Source organism: Artibeus jamaicensis, unplaced genomic scaffold (assembly GCF_021234435.1).
Source record: "Artibeus jamaicensis isolate MK-2021 breed Jamaican fruit bat unplaced genomic scaffold, CSHL_Jam_final contig_387, whole genome shotgun sequence".
Classification (NCBI taxonomy): Eukaryota; Metazoa; Chordata; class Mammalia; order Chiroptera; family Phyllostomidae; genus Artibeus; species Artibeus jamaicensis.
This window is the reverse complement of record NW_026521812.1, coordinates 30,641,581-30,656,098: the sequence shown is the minus strand read 5'-3', so window position 1 is coordinate 30,656,098 and position 14,518 is coordinate 30,641,581. Positions and strand designations below refer to the sequence as shown.

Here is a 14,518-nt window from a genome sequence, read left to right as displayed (position 1 = left end):
TCTTCCTAAATTCAGCCTTTCCTTTAAAAGGGAAATTTAATGGTCTTTATTTTCAGTCTTTGGATTACTTGACTTCCTGTGACATTTCAGACCCCTTGCTTAAATTTAACTGGATTTAACTGCTAAATCCATGTGGTAGCACTGAATGTGGTTTTCACTACTGAGATTCCAGATCTATTTCAAAGGTGGACAACGTATGAGGTCTGTCCAGAAGGCATCCAGCCATGTAATATGAAAAACAGAGACATTTATTGAAAAAAGATATAAGAAACATTGTAGGTAAGACAATGACACCTCAGTCCCCCTCAAAGTAGGCACCGTGGGACCTCACACAGTTCTCCCAGTTGTCATCAGCTGCCTCAATGTATTTTCCTGATTCTCATGGACGGTCTAAAATCTCTTCCCTCTCAAAGGTGATTTTAGTTTTGGGGAAAAAAGCCAGAAGTCACAGGATGCCAAATCTGGGCTCTAGGGGGTCTGAGTCACTTGGTGATTTGAAGTTTCACCAAAAAACTACACACAAGACATGATGCATAAGCAGGTAAGTTGTCATGATGAAGCTGCCAATCACCAGTTGCCCATAGCTATGGCCTTCTGAATCATCTCAGTAGTTTTCTCAGAGGAATGTTCAAGCTTAATACAAAATTTGATGCAGATCTGTTGCTCAACTCAGTCATTTTGAATGCAATGCCCACACAGTACACATGCTCACTCAGTGCTGTCTACCACCCCCACTGACTAACAGTGAAGTTATCAATGCTCATCCATGCATGTTCCAGTCCACTTTCCTTGGCTGCCAGGTTACATCAATGTCTCACAAACTGTTCTCATTTTATTAATAATGGCTGGACTACTTCCAGACAGACCTCATATACTAAGGTGGGATACAACTTCTAAACACTGAATTAAACTCTGGCTCATCTATTCCTCAATAATCTAGTCCTCTCTTAACTATAATTTCCTTACTAATTTGTTTATATTGAGTTTTATAAGCTGCCTAAATCCTTTGGCATTTGCAACAGATTCTTTGTACACCCAGTACATAGCATGATATGAGGCATGCAAAAAAACATCTGGTGAGAGCTTGTTGAATGAATATTCCAATTACGAAAATTCACTTGAAGAATTTAGTCCTGGCTGGTATGGCTCAGGGGACTGAGTGCCAATCTGTGAACCAAGGGGTTGCCATTTCGATTCCCAGTCAAGGTACATGCCTTGGGCTGTGTGCCTGGTCCCCTGTTGGGGGCACATGAGAGGCAACCACACATTGATGTTTCTCTCCCATGCTTTCTCCTTCCCTTCCCCTCTCTCTAAAATTAAATAAAATCTTTAAGAAAAACAAAAGAATTTAAGTTCCCTCTATTCTAAAACAAAGTTCAATAGACTCAGGGTATTTTGCCTTAACACAGTCAAACTGTTCTCAAAAGCAATGACAAAATTAACATTTTACCTTACTTTGAGTATACATAGTAGTTATGGATAGTTCTTCATTTTTATAAACTAGCAATCTAGAAATAACTGGACATAAAGTTTCAGAAAATTAAAGATACCCTGTTTTTATTTGATACTTCTGAAATTAACTTCAGATCACAAAAGTTAAGTGAGTACATTAGCTCTCTTAAAATTAAAATGCTTAAGCATCTTTTAAAGGTCTTCATGATTTGACAAAGCACTTTGATCTACAATTCTTTTTCAGATTGGACTTGGGATACTTTAACATTCCTTTTCTCCTCACATTACTGAACTTTTCCCCTCTAAAGAATTTACAGAGTGACATCAAGCCAATCACCAACAAGCCAACTATTAATAGTCTAGAAAATTTCCCAAACTGATACAATGAATGACAGCATTTGAAAGCACAATAAAGATACCGATCATGCCTAAACTGCCGCTGAGCAGATTATTTGGTCAATATCCCTATATTCTCTCTCCCTAAACTTACGAGACCCACATCACCTTCTTTTTCATACTATGTCCACCCAAGAAGGCTGAAGTACCAGCAGACCCAATGAGCTGAATACAACTCTTTTTCCCTTCCTTAATGCTGCTCATGTCACTTCTATTTAAATGCATAATTACATAATGCTTTTGCCTTGATTATGTATTTATTCATCTCAATTGTGTTACTGGTCTTCTTTATTTCCTACAGCCTATTCATTCCATGTTATGAATTCTCATAAAGTATTTCTTGATATTGAAGGCATTATGAGAAGACCTAAGTTCAGACAAACAATCCCAAACTAGGTCTCCTGCTATGAGAAAAGAAGTCTCTGGAGAGAAAAATAAATTGCTTATCCTTATGAGGTGAATTAATTTGTCTAGAATAATACAAGTACATAGGAAGTAATTTACTAAATGGTAACTTGCATCCTTAAATAATTAACATTACATGAATGAATGATTTAATCTGAGTTTACTCATGACAAAATAGAATGCAGTAATTCTCACAATCTGTCTGATGCCTGAAGGTAAGGGGGAAATTAGATATAAATAAATATCTATCGCTCTAATTCCTAATCTTATGCTTTGTTAGCTGAGCCTGAATTTTATAAAACAGTATATTTAAGATAATTTTTAATCCCAAATAACTTGGAACATTATTTATTACATCTGTTCTAAAATAAAGCCATTAAAAACAAAACTTCCTCCTTAACTCTATATGGTGCTATCCAACAACTGTAGAAGGAAGTCTATAAATTGTCTCTAATCTCTAGGTATTGACATTCTAAAAGAGACAAGTATATGAAGTACAGGCAAACAATTGAATACACTAATTTATGAATAGGCAGTAAGCTCTTTATCCCATAAAACTATACCTCTGTGTCAAAATATCTAATAAAGCTCTGGAATCTAGAAAGCATCCAACAATGTTTTCTGAAGGAAAGATGTGGAGGATTTAGGGGTAAGAAAAACCCTACATAATTAAGGTGGAGATCAGGTATTTAATTTGGGTAACTACCTCAAGAAAAATAGTAGTAAGGCTACTACTACTAGAAAAAATAGTAAGGCTCTCTGAACATCAGAATGATATGATTAAGGAATAGCCAAACTTCCGGCCAAAATGGTGGCATAGGTAGTTAAACTTTGCCTCCTCACACAACCAAAAGAAGGAAAACAGATTTAAAAACAAAAAAATAACAAGAAATGTCAGAAAATCAAATTATATAGAAGTCTGACAACCAAGGAGTTAAAGAAGAAACACTCATTCAGACTGGTAGGAGGGGTGGAGACAGGCAGCTGGGGTGGAGAGGACGCATGGCCAGGCAGTGTGGCTAGAGGACCGCTAGGGAGAGGTGGTACTGGCGGTACTACAGTCACATGTGGATAAATCAGGAGGAACAAGTAGGAAGCGATACAAACCACCCAACCAGGGATCCAGAGAGGGGAAATAAAGCCTCAAAACCTCTGGCTATAAAAACCTGTGGGGGTTGTGGCAGCAGGAGAAACTCCCAGCTTTACAGGAGAGGTTGTTGGAGAGACCCACAGGGTCCTAGAACATACACAAAACCACCCACCTGGGAATCAGCACCAGAAGGGCCCAATTTGCTTGTGGGTAGTGGGGGAAGTCACTGAAAGCTGGCAGAGAGCTAAGCAAGCAGACTTGTTCCCTCTCGGTCCCCTCCCCCACATATAGCACCACAAGGAAGCTATGTGGGTCACCCCACCTGAGTGAATACCCAAGGCTCCACCTCTTAGAATGCAATAGGCATGCAAAGACAAAAAAATATGGTCAAAATTAAAGAACAGATCAAAGCTCCAAAAACAGAACTAAGTGATGAAGAGATAGCCAACCTATCAGATGCAGAGTTCAAAACACTGGTAATCAGGATGTTCACAGAAATGGTTGAGCATGGTCGAAAAATAGAGGAAGAAGTAAAGGCTATGAAAAGCGAAATCTAGTAAAATATACAGGGAACCAACAGTGAGGGGAAGAAAACCTCCTCAAATCAACAATTTGGAGCAGAAGGAAGAAACAAACATTCAGCCAGGACAGAATGAAGAAACAAGAATTCAAAAAATGAGGAGAGGCTTTGGAACCTCCGGGATAACTTTAAATGTTCCAACATCTGAACCATGGGGGTACCAGAAGGAAAAGAGGAAGAATAAGAAATTGAAAACTTACTTGAAATCATAATGAAGGAGAACTTCCCCAATCTGGAGAAGGAAATAGGCTTCCAGGAAGTCCAGGAGGCTTCTTGTCCCAAAGATGTTGGACTCAAGGAAGCACACACCAAGGCACATCACAATTACATTACCCAAGATTAAAGATAATGAGAGAAAAGTAGACAGTTACTACAAAGGAGTTCCCATAAGCCTATCAGCTGATTTCTCAAAAGAAACCTTGCAGGCCAGAAGGGGCTGGAAAGAAGTACTCAAAGTCATGAAGAGTAAGGACCTACATCTATCTAAGATTACTCTATCCAGCTAAGCTATCATTTAGAATGGAAGGGCAGATAAAATGCTTCCCAGATAAAGCCAAATTAAAAGAGTTCATCATTACCAAGCCCTTATTATATGAAATGTTAAAGGAACTTACCTAAGAAAAAGAAGTTGATCAAAAATATGAACAGTAAAATGACAACAAACTCACAACTATAAACAACTGAACCTAAAAACAAACTAAGCAAACAAGTAGAACGGGAATAGAATCACAGAAATGGAGATCACATGGAGAGTTTTATCAGTGGGCAGGGGGAGGGGCGAGAATGAGGAAAAAGATACAGGGAATAAGCAGTATAAATGGTGGGTACAAAATAGACATGGGGAGGTTAAGAACAGTATAGGAAATGGAGGATTCTAAGAACTTACATGTATGACCTATGGACATGAACTAAGGGGAAGGAATGCTGGTGGGAGTGGAGGTGCAAGGAGGAAAGGAATAAAGGGGAGAAAAAAATGGGCAACTGTAATAGCATAATCAATGAAATATATTTAAAAAAGCAATAGCCAAGACTTTAGGGAACTGTTTTACAAAAGAAAAGCAGAATTATAATAGATGTGATTTTAATGAGTAATAATATGCATGAGCAGTATTTAAAGTTGCAAATCACAAATCTGCAGATAGAAGAGGATTTTAGTAACTGATTAAAAATTTTAAATTCTTGTTATTCCAATTTAACATATTTCTTCGCTATTTTGAATAATATAAATTCCTAAAAAAATTCTTTAAAATCCACTTAAACAGTTCCAACTTGTGAAAATAGTTTTTATACAACAAAATTAAACTGCATCAAACTTTTCCCAGAGACTTGCTCAAAAAGTAGCTCATCATCATCGGTCTCCAGTTTAAAAGTGTACTTTTTTCTTTAAAGTATTATAAATAAGTCTTCTTCACAGTAATGAGCACAAATAGACCATACTTATTCATAGATTATTCATTAATAATCAAGCCATGAATATTTATTGTTTATTCTGGGAAAGCTGCCTACGAGCCATAATGACTGTCAATTCAGCAGTCATGTCAGGGGGCCAACAGCAATCAGAAGGCAAAACTCCAGTATCTCCCACCCCAGAAAAGGTTCATTCCCTGTTATTTAAACTTTTCCTTTTTTTAATGGGAACAATGGCTATGCTTAAAGGAATGCTATCAAGATTTATGGTTTTACTGGCTGAAAACTACAGTAAAATATGAAAAACTTAAATTTATGTACGTGTACTTCTGTGATTATTCAAACAATCCCACAGCAACTTACATGGCTGAATGAAAATGAAACAGAACTTGCTGGTGAGAAAGTAGATCGGAGCTTTAACCTTGTAAGAGATCTTTATTCATTATGAGTCTAGAATTTAAAATATTGCATTGCTAAGTTTTCTTCTTACACCTTATGTTTCTGCTCATGCCCCAGAATGAGAGTTGCACAGTTTTAAAACACTGATTTAATGTTACATTACATTATACTCATTATATGAGTATTACAGGTAATATACTGTGAAAGAAGCTGGACTTCAGTCATTCACTACCAATGCTTCCTTTAGTGTCTATATTCATTAATTGCCTGTTATTTTATTTTCAAAAATGTAGGAAAGATATATTTATGTTTATCTTTATCTTTCCCATAGCCTGAAGGCAAAAACTATGTTATACATCTCTTTACATGGTAAACAGTACTCATTAATATGCCTTTACACATAAAGGGTTGAAAACAAACAATAAATCCTAATGGTGGGACAGAGCTATGAGGGTAATTAAAATACAGGAAAGGTCCTTATACTGTAAAATAATGCTTACTGACATCAACTGTTCTATTTGCTCTCAGTTTGACTTGGTTTATAATCCATAGTGTATACTCTCAATACCCACAGTCGTCATTAGCTTCAGTTCTTCTTGATCCCCTTAGCGTAGAGGAACATCTGCAAATAAGTATGTGTTTGGGCAAGGGGAAGTAGAAAGACCTAAACCCCGCTCCACTAGATGGTTGTTGTATGTCCAGCAATTTCTAAAAACTCACCAAAATCACACTGCTAAAAGAAATGTCATACTTCTATTATAGATATCCTCTCTTAAGCAAATTTACATAATGAAAAGGAATTTTGTGTACATAGCATATTATAACATCTTGAGACTGTGACTGACAATACTGTAATGTTCTATTGAAGAATCCCTTCCCCTTGCTCCATCTCTGGCAGAAAAAAAGACAGTCAGTGCATCCATGGTTTCAACATGTGCCATAAGCTATTGCCTGCTTGTGTGTGTTTCTTACTTTATTGCATAAACTATCAATATTAGCATTTTGAACACATTTTTACTATTTCAAACACTATTATTTCATCTGAATCTAGTGCTATCAGATATTTGTTTTATTTTCTGGAATGGCATGTTTATTTTTTATAATATAAGTTGAGGGGAAACAAGGCTCAATACACAAATTTCTAATTCATAAACCACCATTCAAGTATGTAGCCACTAGGGATGTGTGTACAGAGAGCTGAAGTTCATTTTTAACTTCTAAAAACACAATAGAAGATTATTCATTGACCAAAAACAATAGGTAATATTCCCAAAGTTTCTACTCTTTCATTATTTAAATTAATGAAATGATAGGGGTAAATTGTAACATACATTGAGATAACCATCATCCAGGTTAAGAGTCTGTATCATAAAAAAAATTACTATGGCATCACTATATGAATATGCACTGGTGCCAGCTTCCCATGTTTAACAGGTGACATTTAACAGTAAGGAAACTAAATGCTTAAATAGAAAGGAGCAGAAACACCTGGGCAGGTCTGCAAGTGTGGTCGCCTATTTAGCATGCAATTGCATTTTCAACATAATTAGTTTAAATGTGCTTCTAAATTTGGGTGATGTATTGCATATGTAATTAAGATTTAATTAAAAATGCTCTATAATAAATTGTTTTACATTTCTGGCAAATCACATTAGAGAGGTAGATATTGATTTGAAAATAGTTTTTTAAATGTGTTAATCATCTATGCTGAAAATATGAGAGAAAAAAAGGAACTCTGGTGAAAGTTACTTGGGATTTTAAAAGTAGGAGGTTAAAGGCCATATAGTTTTCCTTCATATTATCATGAAGATTAACTCAAGAGGATGGTGAAACTTATTCACTTTTATAAGTCAAAGCATTCTGAACAGGGTGATGCACAAAATGTATTTCTTCTTTATTTCTGTAAAGTACATGGTATATGATTTCAAACTTTACGATGGAAACTACTACAAAATAAGTACAGCCTGCTAGTGAAATAACCTCAATAAGCTTGGTACTAACCTGCTAAATCCTGCAACGGAGATGAAGCCCCTGTTGCCAGTCCAAGATAAATTAAGCCACTGGACGAGAGTGCAGCGAGTCTGCAGAAACTCCAGTGAGGTGTCGTTTAGTTTTGCCCAGTAAGGTTGCAGATTGAGATGGATGTACTGGAGAGGATCATAGCAATGCTGGTTCAGCAGTTTGCAAGTCTGTGCTAATCTACACAGATCTGGTAGTGTAAGATGATTCAGAATCAGTTGAATGAGCTACATAAAACAGAGAAGCCAAGATCACCAAGATTGAAAAACAGAACAGTATCAGATATTTTATAACACCCTTTTCACATACTAAGAAAAAAATCAATATTCAACCAAATTATCCAAAGCAGAAGAAACCATACCTACTTAAGTCTCTATTACATTTCAAAATTGCTCAAAGTACACTCAGCTCACCTTGACTAAATTTTTTATAGTGCACATATATTTTAGTAATCAGTTAAATAATATAATTTTTCACAGATTCAATACTTACTATCGATCAAACACTGGTGATGGAAAAGAGTTCCCACTTTCAAAGTTTTCAGAGTCCAGGGGGGATGGTGAGTACAATGACATGTTTTAATAGTTCTGATAGAGAGAAGCACAAACTGCCACTAGAACCTAACACAAGACATGGGCCTAACAGCAGCATGAAAGAGGACTTGTACCAGGACAGCTTAGCTTTAAAGGGTGGGAGGCAAACTAGGTGAAAGGAAAGACAGGTTAGAGAAAGCCTCAGAGAACAGCTGGGACTTATTCTGAAAGCAATGAGAAGCCTTGAAGGGATTAAAGCTTCAGAGTGACATGGTCAGATCTGTGTTTTAAAAAGATTATTGCAGGGGGTCCTCCTGGAGACAGGGAGGAAGGAAGGGAAACCAGCCAGGGTGCTACCCCAAAAAGAAAACAGGAGCCAGCTTCAGGAAGCTGGCAGCAATGATGGAATAGCAGACAGATATCCCACCCCACCCCAACCCCCAAAAAGAAACAGAAAGAGAGAGAGAAAAAATCAAAAATACTTTTATCTCTAATTAAAACAGTTTCCTCGAGCTAGCTCAAAATTTGTTTTTTTCTTAAGGGTGAACAGGGTTGGGGGGGGGGGGTTGTGCACTAATATTCAAAGAACTACTGCTAAGTAACCCGTCTGAACCAAGCAACATAAAGAGAGGAAAAAGATTTGTTAAATGGTAAAAGTCGTTAGATGAGAAAAAGGATTGAGTTTTTTTTCTTAATGCAGCATTATTTATCTAGCTACACTTTCCTTTTGGCAAATATGCCCTTTAACATAAATGTTCTTTTTCAATTTCTTTGACTATGTAGGCCTAGAATTAACTTCAGATAAAAAATTCACTGTTTTAGACCAAAATATTACAAAATAAAGGTGATAACATGATATTTAAAATAAGTTTAAAGAGTATATACAAAACCTTAGCATAGCTGACAAATTATTTATTGAGTATGGTAGAACTTAGAATGTTTTTGCTATTTATTTTTAACATTTGAACTGGGTTTTTAAAAGTAAGATTAAGGGTGTGTGTGTTATAAACATAGGGAAATACAACAAAACTAAAAATTAGTCTAAAATCTCATCAGATAACATATAAACTGTTCACATGTAAAATATTACACAAAACAACACAAGAAAGTTCAGGTAAAACAGTAGAAAACCCAAACACTGAGAAAGGTAGAAAATAAAAAGTTTCTAACAATTCCTCTCCCCACTGGAGGTAAATATGTATGAAATCTACTCTTGGATTTGCACTAAATGAATGATACCATATATACTGTGCTGCACCTCACTTTTCTCATTGAATGATACATCCTGTAGATATTTTTGTAACTGCACATACAAATCTGCCCCATTCCATTTTCTATATGTGACATACTAATTTAACTCATTTCTCTTTAATATATTTCCTGGGTTTTTTTCCTCACTGCAAATATTACTTCAATATCACTGTGTATATGTGTATCTTGGCAAACTTTACAAATCTATGTTAGGGTAAATTTCATGCATTTTAAAGTTTGATGTAAGCACAAAACTGTCCTTCAGAATGTTTGCATCAATTTACCACAGATAGTGTATAAAAGTAATCATTCACATATCCTAAACAGCAGTGGTAACAATACTTTAACTTCTGTCAATCTGAAAAGCCAAAAAAGGAAAAAAACAGTTTGGCACTGTTTGTTGTTGTATTGTTTTATGTATCAGCTCCTTTTTAAAGAACTACAGAAATCTAACCCTTTGACGATGTTCCCTTCTTTCCTGTTGCTTTGTTTCTGGACTCTCTTCTGTTCTGTTTTTTTATTCATGATTTTTCCCATACCAATAGCTCTCTGGGCCAAGTAAGTTTATAGGTACCATAGTTATTTTATGCTAAGTGAAATAAGCCAGTCAGAGAACGACAACTACCATATGATTTCACTCATATGTCGAATCTAATGAACAAACAGAACTGAACAAGCAAAACAGAGACAGAGTCACAGAGAGGAGGATGACAGATGGTGGGTAAGCTGGGGGGTGCAGGGAATTGAGCAAAAAGGAAAAAGGACTCATGGGCACGGACAACAGTGTGGTGACTGCTGGGGAGAGGAGAACAAGGGGACTAAATGGTAATGGAAAAAATACAATAAAGATTAAATTTTTAAAAAAATTAATAAAAAGGCAAGAATTCAAAAATTAAAAATTCTATTACCCAATAAATAAAAAATAAAAATTTAACACTTGACATATTTAAATGTGTTTTTCCCCTTGAAATAGTTTACATTATATTTAAATTATCTGGGTAACTTTTTATTAAAAAGTTTCTTTTACTGTGAGATCATTCAGTGTTTTGCATCCTTAACTCTTTATGTGAGATACTCTGCTTTCATCACGGCTAATGTCCTTCAGAACTACTGATTCTATCTGCTGGGTTTTTCTACATGACTGTATTGTGCTGATTAACCCCCTTACATGTTTTGGAAGCTTTCCCTCTCTACTGGCTCCTTCCCTTCAGCATATAAACATGTTTAAATCTCTCCCAACCTATATCACAAATAAAAACTTTCCCACTCTGTGGCATCTTCCACTGCCCATTCACTTGTCTTTTCTCCCTTTAAAAGGTTAAGTCACAAGAGCTATATCAATAACTCCATACACTCCCTCATTTTGACATGCCTTTTTGAGTGCGACACAAAGGGGTGGAGTGTCAGTGAGCATGCCAGTATTATTCATTATTGGTAGACAGTCTTACCCATGTTACAGCCCATAATTGTATTATCAGAATTATTTTTCTGCTTATACTCAAGAGATTAAGCCCTTTTTGTCTCTGCTTCTTCCCCACTCCTTGATGCCTTAACCAAATATGGTAAGGTTTTCTCATGTCTCATCCTATGGTCACGATTCCACTGAACTGGTAATAATAAAAGATTATCAAAGATCTCTCAAAGGCCAAAACCAGTGGGCACTGTAACTTACTCTCTGAGGCAATATGGCTGACTACATCCTTTTTATGCTTTCTGTACTTAAGCTTCCTACCACTTTGCTTTTAAAACTGTCTCATATTTATCCTAAGTGCCTTTTATAACTTGTTTTCCTCTGTGCAATTCTTAGATGTTAGTATTCCCAAGATTCTATTCTTGGCCCTTTATTCACACTTCACAGTCTCAATGGTCAATTTCATCTACCACCATGTCCCTCTCCTCTCTTGAGTACACTCTCTCAAATGTAAAAATCAGACCCTCCTCCTGAGTTTCAAACTCAGACGGCAACTGCCTACTGTCCTCAATCAGACTAGTCTGCTTTGATGAACACAGGCACCTCAAAGTCAACGTGCCCTTCCCAGCTTTACCCACTGTTTTATGATAATGGCATGTCTGTCCACTGAGTCATTTCAACCAGAAATTTAAAGTCCCTCTGATGTTTCACCTCCACATTCACAAGTTACCTTTGATTTCTACCTTCTGCATCTCTGGAGTACTTCCCCCACTCATCTGCTTTCCAAAACTTCCAATACTCAGGGCTTCGTCATTTCTTGTTCAAATTACTGCAGCAGCTTCCTAACTGGTTTTGCTGCCTCCCACCAGATCTTCTGATCTATTCTTCACTTACTAACAGAGTAATCTATAACAGAAACCTTTTTGCTTTTCCCTTTTTAAAGTAAATAAAATAAAACCTTCAGTGTTTCCCTACATACAAAAGACAAAGTTTACATGATGCCAAACACCAGGGCAATTATTCTAATTGTGGGCCAAAGCATGTGCAAAAATGCCTGCACATTATGGATAATTCCTGGAATTCTAGCTGTTATTCCCCCCTTTCTTTCCACTCAAAAAAAGAACACAAGAGAGTGTGAAATCATTACAGATACAATCCTGGGTCTGCTCTAATTTCTTAAACAAAAGTGATTATTTATCCCATCTGAAGTATGTATGACTCTCCCAAATGATTTTGCTGTGCACTGGAGAAACAGCACCCTGAGGACACTGGCTGAAGGGATAAAATGCAAACCCCTTGGTAAAACCCGCAGAGCCCTCTGTGATGCACCAGAATAGGCTGTGCACTGTCACGGCTAAGATGTCCCAGTCATTGTCATCTATGCGAAGAGTCCTGTGGTGTTCTGCACAGAGGCAGCCTTGAGCCTGCATCCAATGTCATCTCTTACAGCTTCTGCTGTCAAATCCTGTTCCAGGCAAACTGAAATGCTGCAGCTCCCAAACAGGTCACACAGTTTCACTTCTTACCTTTGTACACTCTTTTCCCTCTCCTTGAACTTCCTCTCAGTTGCCCATTTAAGTGCTATGCATCAAGCATTTTGTCAGGTCTGGACAACTTAATAAACTGTTTAAAATATATCTGCATTAATTTAAATCTCTATTTTGTAGTTTTAGGGAATGGGTAAGAATCAAGGAAGTGATCTGGCTTCCTCCCGATGCCGTGCTCTTTCCTGGGAGCCCTGGGGAACAACTGCCCCTACCTCATGCTCCCCTCCTTCCCCCTCAACTCTTCCTTCATCTTTCCTCCCTCCTCCTACTAAGGGCCAGAGGGGCTTGTCTTGTCTGTGAAGCTTCCTTTCCATAACATAAAACTTGACCTAGAAAGTCTGGGATGGATCCTAGTCTCATGGCTTATTGACTGAATTATCCTGGATCCTTTCATTGGACCCTTGGATCCTTTAATAAAGTCGCCACATCTTTATGTGGCAACTTTAGCTACTTCACAGGATGTACCATAGCATTTTAACAGTAAAATGTTGTAGTGTTATAGTTACTAATAAGCACTGGAGAGGCTAACTTATTGTTCCATGCAAGGTAAGCTACTTGTGTTATTACAATGAAAATACCCACCAATTTGAAAGGAATATACTCTGAATTGGTTAAAATTTGAGGTTGTAAATTTTTTTAATTTCTGAATATATATTTTTTGAAGATTTCATTTACTTATTTTGAGAGAGAGGAGGAGGGAGGGAGGGAGGGAGGGAGGGAGGGAGGGAGGAAGGAAGGAAGGAAGGAAGGAAGGAAGGAAGGAAGGAAGGAAGGAAGGAAGGAAGGAAGGAAGGAAGGGAGGAAGAGAAACACCGATGTGGGAGAGATGTATACTCAGTCAATCAGCTGCTTTTGCAGGCCCCTAAGCAGGGGCCCGGCCCACAACCCAGGCACATGCCCTGACTGGGAATCCAACTGACGACCTTCCAGTTCTTCACAGGCCGGCACTCAATCCTCTGAGCCACAACAGCCAGGGCAATTATATTAGTTTTAACCACACAAAGCAGTTATCAGCAGGGGACAGAAATGCCAGACCCCACCCCACCCCAAAAAGGTGTGCTACTGGCATGTGGTACCTGGGAGCCAGGGATGCTAAATATACAGCAGAAACGCCCCTATAGAGACAAAGACACTCTGTGCCTGCCCAGACCAAAAGTTAGGGCTAGGTAAAAGAATAAGAATAGAGTTGGTATAGAAAAATAAATGACACTTGGAGAAAATGTGGACTATTAAATAGAACAAACATTACTCTTGCAATGTTATTCACCCTCTTATTTTTAAGAATAATCTTTAACTAGCATAATAAAGTTAAGCACATATTGCTCATATTTACCTTGTATAATTATGAACTAAAGTAGAATATAATTTGTTGTTTTATGTATTTCAGTTATTGTTAATCAGTTACATAAAAACATATTACTTAATATTTATCCAAAATTACTAAAGTCAATCCAAAACCAAAGTGGTGAAACCACTCAATGTAATTTTGTCTAGTTTTTCCAAAACCAAAATACATAATATACCAGGTTATGTACACCTTACCACTACTTCTATTGGTTTGATAACTAGCAAAACAAATTAAACTTTTAAAAATTAGTGTTATATCTAATATTGCTACTGAATATGTTTGGCTTACCTCATAAGGTAGTCTGTCAAAATATCCATTATTTGGCCCTGCCCTGAGGGCAGTGCTAAGTTTTTTGTTAAGATTGTCCATTCCACAACCGTCCTTTTCTTCATAGTCATCTTCTTCGAGATCATTCATGTCAATAAGTGAAGGCTTGAGAGAAAGCACTGGCTTGTCCTTCGTACCATGTAACACAACTGCATCTAATTCAGTGTAATAATCCAGAAGAGAACTATTTACTTCCAGCCGTATAAGATTTGTGGGAAAATTTATGTGCTTAATACAAGGTTTAAACTGGCGAGCCTGGGAAGCATTCACCTTCGTAGGTCTCTCTGACCAAAGAATCTCCCATCTGCTAAAGAAAGAAACTTCCCTATAATACAGTTTAGAATGAGTTTTAC

General features: G+C 37.1%; 1 protein-coding gene across 4 annotated transcripts in view; it reads right to left on the bottom strand.

The window, feature by feature from the left end:
- Positions 1-14,518, bottom strand: part of FBXL4 (F-box and leucine rich repeat protein 4) — a 68,715-nt gene that overhangs the window by 31,135 nt on the left and 23,062 nt on the right. For 3 of the 4 annotated variants that reach the window (XM_037145483.2, XM_053664837.1, XM_053664836.1), the window contains exons 4-5: positions 14,127-14,472; positions 7,731-7,975 (exon numbers count right to left, since the gene is read on the bottom strand). In XM_037145483.2, the coding sequence (XP_037001378.2) occupies positions 7,731-7,975; positions 14,127-14,472 (591 nt within the window). The remainder of the gene's footprint in view (positions 1-7,730; positions 7,976-14,126; positions 14,473-14,518) is intronic. The other variant, XM_037145484.2, reaches the window with a different exon arrangement.